The following is a 10,047-nucleotide window of genomic DNA, read 5'->3' as shown; positions in this document are numbered from 1 at the left end:
TTCTTCCTGTTCACTCTTACGAAACAGTGACCCTGAAGTATGTCACTAGGTTGAAACAGACAGATTGGGGCTTTCTGTATGAAATTGAGATTTTTACTGACATGCAGATGTGCTTTAGAGTTATGTTTCTACAAAAAGGTTCTATAAACAATAGAAAACTTCTAGCATGAAGTCACAAGATGTTAAAAATAGTACAACACAATAAATACAACTATGCCCTCCATAGCCCCGACGACAGAGAGGAATAGACAGCTAACGAGTTTGGAGGGAACCATGCTTTGAGATGGCCTTCACAGTTGACAAGCCCAGAGTACGACCCCTGGGATGTGGGACAAGAATGTGCCATAGAAACAGCTATACCAGACACCAAGTCCTGTTTCCCCAGCTTCTCTCTTCCTGAACCTCTCCTGCCTGAGGACCAGCACCAGCTAAAAGCTGGAGCTTCAGCCCACACTGCTCCACTCGGTCCTCACTGAATCCCTCATCAGTGGATTGATGACAGCCCTCTGTCTTTTTGCAGGACACACACTATATAGTTTCTGTATGAAGTATGCTTGTCTATGGCCAGCAATGACCTCAAGACTAGGGTCCTGTATCTATGTATCCTATGCTTAGAGGGCCATCCTATGATCTCTAGGATGGACTGGAGACTCACATTAGGAAGGCATATTTCCTTTTGGAAATGGCCCATGAGAGAAGTGGCCAGGGACCTGAAAGGCCATGAGATTTTTGAAGGCACCTGGACTCAGCTAGTCCTACGAAAGACCAGTGGCTTTGCTAGCTGCTTGTCACAGATGTAGCCTAGTTGGTCTGGATTATCCTTAGATGCCAATGGCATCACGTGACACTAGCTAGGGTACTGAGGCTCTTGTGCCTGAGTAGACCCTGGTGCTGGGGAAACCACACTGAAAGGTCATTCAAGGAAGGGCATGTGTAAGCTCTAAGGGGAATGTTAGCACTACTGATGCTGACCCAGCCCCGGTCCCTGAAGGTACTCTTGATACACTTGGACGCATCCAGGGCTTAGCACTAGCCTATACCATGGATCCCATCAGCTGACCAGATTCCTGCTCAGTGAGGGAACTGGCCAAATTCAGCACTCAGCACCTGACCCACACATGCCCCTCGGGGAGGCGAAGTCTTTAGGCCCAGCAGCCTGGGGGCTCGGTGGGACTTGTGGTGGTCCAGGAGAACCTGGACGAGTCGTTCAGGGCTAAGCCCTTGCCACAAGGTTGGCTAGTTGCAGTGTTGGGTATAGCACCCCTAGTTTCCACTCTGCACATGTGTATGGCTGCATGGGGGCGGGAGAGCTTGGGGAGAAGGGCTGCTCTGCTCTAGCTTTTCTCTCTTGGAAAAGCCAAAACTCCAAGTAGAATGGGAGATACCTGGGAGGTCTAGACAGCATGGTGTAAGCCCTAACTCCCTTTTTGGACTTCTGTATAATTACTTCTAGCCCTGCACAGGGCCACTCTCCAGCTCCAGACCTGGGTCTCTCCAGGCTGACCATGGTGGTGAGGTGGCAGTGGAGAGGGGCCTAGAGATTAGCTACAAAGGAGAAGAAGAGATGACAATAAAGGCCAAGGAAGGATGCCCAAAAGCTTGATTCACGGTTCAAAGATGGTGGCCAGGCCGCCTTCCTCTTTGTCTAGCACCTCCGTCTCCAACACTGGCTTTGTTTTCTTGAAAAGTGATGGAAGATTCTTAATGTGAACTTCTTTCCGGAACTGCTCTCCCAAGGGTTTCTGTGGAAAACAAATGAGAAAGAACTAATGCTGGACCCTGACAGTGGGTTGTTTTAAAGGGAATCTCACCAGAATGATCAATGAATACAGCTGATTTCTGAACACATCGTCTAAGACTGCAAGGTGGTTGGGAGCACAAAGGAAGGTGCATGACCTACCCCAATACAACCAGCAATGAGGCGTTTGAATTGGTCCTTCCTGCGCTTGTCAGCAACTTTCTGCAGAGACGGGTTCAAAAGCTTGCAGTCAAACTGGTCCAGAGAGTCTTTCTGTATGTCAGGAATCTGCTCCATAACACCTCTTATCTCCAGGTACCTGGGACGCTGAGAAGTAAGGATAAACCCACTGAATGGAGTAGGTTTGGGCTCTGCCACTTTCCCCATGCAGCACTAGCAACTAGGCAGCTGCCTACGTTTAGAGTATGGCCTGGCTGTGAAGGATAAAGCCGGCTGTCCTCCCAACTCACCAGCGCCTCGTAGATCTGAAAAGCCAGGTGCACCAGTGAAGCCATGCAGCCTTCATGCTGCCCGTGCGTCTGCAAGCCCTTCAGCACGCTGCTGAAAAGCCATGTCACAGCATCTGCGAGCAGTGTCCCTGTCAGCACCTGGGGAGACAGCTCTATTGAGGGCCAAAGTGGGACTATGAAGGCCCCAGCACCCCAATTCTTCCAAATGAGTCAATGAATCCTTATGACCCAAACCTTTCAAGAAGGGGCAAATAACCATACTTGTTTGAGAAGGGGCCAGCACAGCTGTGTAGTCGTCCTCTGGCAGGACAGAGTATCCCTCCAGGCCAGGGAGTTGAAGGCTGTAATTAATAGCGCCGTACAAACATCCTAATGGAAAGGATGAAAGATTACAATGGGAAAGTAAGCACAACTTTCTCTGAGTATTATGTATCAGGAGCTGGAGTTTTAATAGTAGGTAGGCAGGAAAATGATAAGAGAAATTAGCTTATTTCCTCTCTATGTAAATTAGGCAGTCAAAAAGAAAAAACAACCAATATAGAAGAGGAAACCTATGAATAGGAAGGAGACAGAGCTCCGGCCTGCTGCTGAGTTTTTCTGAGAGCCTTTGCCCATATCAATAAGGGAGACATGGCCTTCAGCTCTTCCCACTCTTTTCTCGAACTTTAGGAACTAGAACTTAACTCATATAAAAGAGTATTACCCTCAAAACTTTTCTGAAGGCATCAAGAGTGAGAATAGTGGAAGCTGGCTCCACAGCTGGAAAAGGAGAAACATCACCTTGCCCTCCACCCACCTCGTGCTTCATTAGGCATTTGCCCAGGTCTGTAAGCTCTGCCATGGCCGAGGGGGTTACCTCTGTGGCCATCATCTCTTCATCTGTAAGCAGAGAGCAGAATGTTAACTCCAGCCTTTCAGAACAGAGCAGACTCTCCTGTCCTGCCGGAAGCTCAAAGAACACAGGAGAGTTCAGTATCTGGGCTGCCTGGCGGTTGAGTAGCACCGGATGGCCCCCAAGCCTCATGAAAGGGTATAGAAGCCACTGCCCCTGGCAGATCTAGAGATGCATCTAGCTGTACATTTGGGAAACAGTGGGAAATGAGATTTTCTGGACTGTTACTAAAAAGCTGCCACTGGTGAGGAACTTTTGTCACTGAACGAATATATGAAGACCTATTGTAGTGGACACTAATTTAGTTACTGGAGATATCACAGGAATAGCACAAACTCCCTTCCCTGATGGGAGCTGACATTCTAATGAGAGATACAAATAATAAATGAATTCATAAATAATACATGACATCATAAAAAAACAACAACAAAAGTAACATCAGGTAGTGATAAGTGCCCTGGAGAAAAATAGAGCAGAGGATGTCCTAATTGGTTTGGCTAAGTGGATAGAGCATTGGCCCGAGGGCTGAAGAATCCCGAGTTCAATTCCTGTCAAGAGCATGTACCTCGGGTGCAGGCTCGATTCAAGGCCCTCTTCGGGCACGTGTGGGAGGAAACCAATTGATGTGTCTCTCACATCAATGTTTCTGTCTCACCCCTCCCCTTCCACTCTCTCTAAAAATCAAAGGAAGCCCGGCCAGCGTGGCTCACTGGTTAGGCGTGGACCTATGAACCAGGTTACGGTTTAATTCCCAATCAGGGCACATGCCTGGGTTGCCAACTTGATCCCCCGTGGGGGGCGTGCAAGAGGCAGCCGATCGATGTTTCTCTCTCATTTGATGTTTCTTCTATTTCTCTATCCCTTTCTCCTCCCTTCCTCTCTCTAAAATCAATAAAATATATATTTTAAAATAAATAAATATCAATAGAAAAATATCCTTGGGTGAGGATTAACAGCAAAATGAAAAAATAGAGCAGAGAATATAGCATGGTTGGAGTTGCTATTTTTGGTAAATTGGTCATGGAAGATCTCTTGGAGGTAACATTTGAGCAGAGACCCAAATGAAACAAGGGAACAGGCAATGCATATAATTGGGAGGAAAAATCATTCTGGAGGAAACAGCCAGTGCAAGGGCTCTGAGATGGAGTATAGTTTGGAGGAATACAGCAAGGAGGCCAGCAGAGATGAAATCTAGATGTACAATATCTCATCCACATTAGGGGAGAGTTTCTTCCAGAACTGAGGGCTACAGAAGGGACAATATTTAGGAGCCTAGTAGTCCTCTCTAAGGGTCATGCAACAGACTCACCATCTCCATCTGCGGGGGGAGCAGTACTGTGGTCAGCACCTTTTTTGGAAACACAGCATACCGCTAAAGCAAGAAAGCAGGGTTACTGGCTTGTTAACACCAGACAACAGCCATCTCAGGCCAATAGATCCCAAACTGTCTCTGGGCTGATGAGGAGGGGAGGAGATGGGGCACAATCCAGGAACATCAGCTTCACCAACAGAAATGAAGGCATTTGACCAGACTTCTGATCCCTCTTCAAGTTAGAGTAACTGGAGGGAAATTACAGATTCTCTGAGACTAAGTGACTAGGAGAGGATACCTGATACATCTTTGGTCTATGATGTATCACAAACGAAATGACCAAAAAAACCCCCTTTGTTTCCAAGGATTAAAAATGTTCCCTTATTTGGACAAAGCTAGAAGTTATTCCTACCATTAATCTGAATTTCTCCTGCTATTTTAGACCATTTTCTGATATTTTGGCCTTAGTATGAACAAATATAATTCAGTTTGCCCTTCATAAAATGTCCAGAGACTGATTTAAGGACTACCTTGTTTCTACTTAATTATTTCTCATCAACCTGTTAGTATAGCTGCAAACATGCCTTAATGGGGTTGGGTGGGTGACCAGTTCTTTCTCCAGAAAAATTCTTCTCTACGTCCCCTGGTTCCCAGATGCCACTTACTGATTAGGTCCATGACTTCTCGGGTTAACATCCTCACCAGTTGCTCCTCTAGCATCTCTTGAGACTCTGGGTTTTCCTCTGCAGTCTCATCTTCTCCACTACAGAACACCAGAGGGCCAAGATTCCATGAAGTGCAAAAAAGGGAAGAACAAGAAAAGCAGTGACCCTAACTAAACTGTGCCCTGTTCCTTCTTCTGGCGTGCTTCCGGTCTACATTCCATGCAAATGTTGGGAATGGACAGCAATGATCCACTGAGGAACATGACTTGTGACTACATCCAGTTGGCAGAGTACTGGATCAAAATCCTAAGTGGCTAAGATGGCTCAGCATTCTCCTAAGGCAGGTGAAGGTACCAACTATGCAGTCTGAATCTTATCTGAGTCCGCCTAAAAGTCACGGGCAAGCCACCATCATTCCTCTAGGCTGAGAGTGACTATCACCCACTGCTGTTCCAGCCCAGAGACAGCGGAAACCGCCTCTCCCCTCTGATCTTCCCCTCCCCAGCGTGGTTCCAGCTCATCCACCAAGGAGAAGAGATGCTCCTCACCACAGCAGGCTCCTCTGGTTGATGACTTGCCATTTTTGGGAAAGCCTCTGGGAAAACAAAAAGGAAGTGCTAGCACCGTGTAGAAGGTGGGAACAGATAATATCTAAGGTCTACTTCATGATTAAAATTAGCCAAGGATGACTGCAGGCATCAAAGACAGAACCTTGGGAGGCCCACAGGCTAAAAAACCAGGTATGGTTTCTATAACCTCTCACACCCCTAACAAGGGCAGCTAATTACACATATTTGCTTGGAAAGGATCAATAATTTAGAATTCCCGAGTCACTCTGAACATCTGTTCTCCACCCAGCTGGTTCCCTTGCTTAATTCAGAGTCAGAGAAACAGAACCAGGGGAGGCACTCCTTTGATCACCTTTCCTCAGGTAACAGGAAGTTAGGAGCAGAAGCCAACTCTGTAGGTGCTTTGTGGCAATTAAACCAGTTTAGTTTTTGGGGGGCTGCTTAATCCACTGTAGCAAAGACGAGCTGGTTGCACAGACATCCTGGCAAAGCTAGGAACCAACACTTTCAGAAGCTCCTGACTTGCAAGACTCATGAGAGGCCACGCACCATTCCTGACCCATCTCTTACCATGTGGAGGTAGGTGAAAAGAGGTCCGAGGATGGGAGACACCAGGGCTTCATAGTGCTCTGGGGGGCAGAAGAGCACCAGAGGCTTCACAAAGACCCATGCCACAGCGGGTTAAGAAGTTTTAGTACATGAGCACATGCCCTTCTCATTCTAGAGCTCCTCTTGTGTCAGGCAACAGGTCGAATCCTTGGGCAGAGTCAACCGACAAAGGATTTGCAAGATGCCAAGAACATCCTGTGCTCATCTTCAAGCCCTTTTCTGAAAATCCTGCACTGCATGGATACTCATTTCCATTATATGTTCAGTTTCACTATCCTTTCTACCAGGCTGCATGCTATAGGCACTGGGTTGTCTGAAAGTAGGGCAGAAAATAGGAGGGACATTCTTGTAATAAACTCTCCTTTACTATTCTCCTTATAATGCAGGGGGAAAAAGATACTAAACAAGGAAGAATCCAAATGACAATGAAATATGAGAGTGCAATTTCAAAGAGGAAGCACCTGACAAAATATGCAAAAAGGATGAAAGTGGGATGGTAGCCCTAGCTGGTTTGGCTCAGTGGATAGAGGGTCAGCCTGCAGACTGAAGGGTCATGGGTTTGATTCCAGCCAAGGGCACATGCTCAGGTTGCTGGCTCGATCCCCTGTATGGGGCATGCAGGAGGTAGCCAATTGATGTTTCTCTCTAATCACTGATGTTTCTGTTTCTCTCCCCCTTTCCCTTACTCTCTGGGGGGGGAAAAAAAAGTGGCATGGTAAGGATTTGTGCCCAGCAACGAGCTTTCAAGGCCCCCTGGACTGCCTTCCCGTTATTTACTTCAATCTTCTTGTCCTTAATTTTTTTCTTCAATCCTCAAGAAAAACATATCTATATATATAAAAGACTAAGTGACTGACCATATGTCTGACTGTTACATATGATGCGCACTGGTAATTTAAAAATAAACGTTGACGTGGGCATGTGCAATACATATAAAGCTCTTGCTGGAGCCAATCACACGTGTGTATTTTGATCTGTCATTGTCGATCGTGAATTTGGTTGACACTTCTATTATAGAGAAAGGGCAAATGGTGATATTAAAATATTTCTTCTAATTAATTTCCTTTCAATGTGCACGAATCTGTGCACCAGGCCACTAGTGTGTGTGTGTGTGTGTATATTATTATTATTATTATTATTTTTGGTTGTTGTTGTTATTAATCCTCACCCAATGATATTTTCCCATTGATTTCTAGAGAGAATGGAAGAGGGAAAAAGAGAAACATCGATATGAGAGAAACACATCAATTGGTTGCCTTCTGCATGCACCCTGACCAGGGCCCGGGTGGGGAGGAGCCTGCAACAAAGTACATGCCCTTGACCAGAATTGAACCTAGGACCCTTTGGTCTGCATGCTGATGCTCTACTATTGAGCCAAACTGGCTAGGGCACTGAAGGATATTTTCATTGATTTTAGAGAAAGAGGAAGGGAGAAGGAGAGGGAGTGACAGGAAGGGAAGAAGGGAGAGAGAAACATTGATTGGTTGCCTCCCATATGTGCCCTGACCAGGGATCAAATCTGAAACCTAGGTATGTGCCAAGTGGGAATCGAACCTGCAACTTTTTTGGTGAACGGGATGATGCTCAACCGAGCCACACAGCCGGACAATCTTCCTGTCCTTTTAACATGGTTATTATAAACTTAGATATATGATCCCATCTATTCCATGCAGCTCAGCTCTGCATCCTCTGGTGCCTATGTACTGTTTCTGCATTCAATCTTCTGGGATAGCTAGGGACTTTGAAAGGATATGAAGCATGGGTCTGAGTCGGTAGTCAGGAATATTGTTCAAATTGACGAAGGCTGAGCTGAGGAGCTGGGCAGCCAGGTGCTCCACGGTGTAAAAGTCCTGCTGCATGGAAGGGCCTGCCTTCCCCAGGATATGGAAACTGTAAGGGAAATAATAGGTGATGACACATTCAACATCTGTTACTGCCAGCCCCAATTGCCCTGGGATATCTCTGTGCCATGGATTTTTGGCATAGAGACTTCTAGTCTACAATAAAACTTTTCAGCTAGAAAAGCAATTATATTTACTCATTAAGAGAAATTTAATGTAATTAATATATTTTGAAGATGTGGACTTAATCTTTTATCAAAAGTGAAAATAACACCCCTTTTCTCCCACTATTAGGGAAACTTCTTGATAGCAGATTCAGTATCTTTTGTAAGTCGGTTGTTGGTATCCTTTGGTACCCAAGATCAACAGTAGCCTTCATTATTTCCTAACACAGATTTACGATGGAGAACCTCTTGTTAGCTTGGTTGATTAGAGCTCTGGGTTAGTGAGGCCAAGGCTGAGGCTATGGCAGTCTTACCTCCCTGTCCCACAACTAGGACCTGAAAGCAAAATCTGGCCAGCTACTCCCAGAATCCCATAAAAAGCAGGCTTTGGGTCATGAGGGGTCTGAGAAAATACATCCCTACCACTATATCTTCTGCTTTGGTCTCATTTTATGTATCAGAAACAGACATGGTGGACATGAACGATCGAGTCACAGCTAGGACTGAGGCACATATGACAACTATAAAAAAGCAAATGTAAGAAAACTGTTCATTTTGACTTGACACGAGTTAGTTCCTTGTCAAAATTTTGCCTCATCTTACGTGACTCTAATTCTAGATCAAAAGTCCAACCCATAGCCATTCCTATATAACGTATCTTGGAAGAGAATGGGGAGGCTGCATTGGTTCATTACCAGTTCTCGTAGAGGGTGGAGAAGAAACGCTGCATTCTTTCCAAGGCCGTTTTGTAAACAGGAGAGTCATTCAGTTCCAAGAGAGGCTGAGGTAATCCTACAGAGAAACACAGGTCAGGTACAGGTTGCTCCACTGCCGAGTCTCAACTTATCAACATGTGATCACAGGCAGATGTGGTTTGGGGGTGAGAGGATGAGGAGTGTTATAAATGCCAAGCAGCTGGCCAAGTCTTCTACCAGCTGGAAGTGCCAAGAGCTCTACTGTCTTGGTCGGAAAAGATGAAAGCTATTTAAGTACCCAGGACTCAAGACTAGACCTGGATACTCCAACTTTTGCTTGGGTTTCTCCAGATGGGATTTGTACCAAAACATAAAATGATAGCTCAAAATACTCTCTCTATAAGGAAGTGGGGCCTCCTTTTTTAAGTTTGGAACTTTTTTTTCAAGCAAAATTTTATGCAAAGCCAAAGATATACAACAGATCAAAGTGAAAATCACTTACCTCAGTATAGTAATTGCCTTAAAAGAGCTATACGTCTAATCAGAGGTAACTTAATATTTCAAGTCTTGTTCATGGTTGGAAGCTGCTAGAAGGAACTGTTTGTCTATTCTACTATGTTTTGGTTGGTCATATAGTTCTATAGCGGGAGTTCCTGGTTTAATGTGAGTAACTAAATGCAAGGGTGTGTGTGTGTGAAGCAACAACTACGTTTTATAATGGTAAAACATTTCTTGGCAGCTTTATTTTTACTGTTTTATGCAACATGGACCTTAAGTGTAGTGGTGCCAAAGGAAATGGCCCAGGACCATGTAGGCCAGGACAGACATAAGCTCTGGAAAGGCCATCTAACACCCTTCCTTTCATTAACATGCTTACTGGATTGCTTATCCACAGCCAGGCCCAAGGTTATGGCTGGGAACGAAGAGATACTGTGGGGGTAGTGACAAAGCTTCAGAGCCAGCATGAAGCTTCAGCGATAGGCACAGGTTTAAACACTATGGATGTTTCTAGCTCTCAGTTCTAACCATCAAGGCCTTGCTCTCTCTCTCTCTCTTTTTTTTTTTTTTTAAATATATTTTATTGATTTTGTA

General features: G+C 45.3%; 1 protein-coding gene across 5 annotated transcripts in view; it reads right to left on the bottom strand.

Moving 5' to 3' along the window:
• Positions 1-79: 79 nt before the first annotated feature.
• Positions 80-10,047, bottom strand: part of XPO5 (exportin 5) — a 55,899-nt gene continuing 45,931 nt past the window's right edge. For 2 of the 5 annotated variants that reach the window (XM_036414489.2, XM_036414490.2), the window contains 11 exons: positions 8,956-9,052; positions 8,009-8,145; positions 6,217-6,314; positions 5,626-5,672; positions 5,078-5,175; positions 4,410-4,472; positions 3,005-3,087; positions 2,470-2,577; positions 2,209-2,346; positions 1,901-2,065; positions 80-1,742 (listed from right to left, as the gene is read on the bottom strand). In XM_036414489.2, the coding sequence (XP_036270382.1) occupies positions 1,605-1,742; positions 1,901-2,065; positions 2,209-2,346; positions 2,470-2,577; positions 3,005-3,087; positions 4,410-4,472; positions 5,078-5,175; positions 5,626-5,672; positions 6,217-6,314; positions 8,009-8,145; positions 8,956-9,052 (1,172 nt within the window). In that variant the 3' untranslated portion in view covers positions 80-1,604. Of the gene's footprint in view, positions 1,743-1,900; positions 2,066-2,208; positions 2,347-2,469; positions 2,578-3,004; positions 3,088-4,409; positions 4,473-5,077; positions 5,176-5,625; positions 5,673-6,216; positions 6,315-8,008; positions 8,146-8,955; positions 9,053-10,047 lie in introns of those variants that run through there. The other 3 variants (XM_045573270.1, XR_006740086.1, XR_004983729.2) reach the window with 3 other exon arrangements.

This window comes from Pipistrellus kuhlii, unplaced genomic scaffold (assembly GCF_014108245.1).
Source record: "Pipistrellus kuhlii isolate mPipKuh1 unplaced genomic scaffold, mPipKuh1.p scaffold_m20_p_5, whole genome shotgun sequence".
NCBI classification, from domain to species: Eukaryota; Metazoa; Chordata; class Mammalia; order Chiroptera; family Vespertilionidae; genus Pipistrellus; species Pipistrellus kuhlii.
This window is presented reverse-complemented; position numbering and strand designations above follow the sequence as displayed.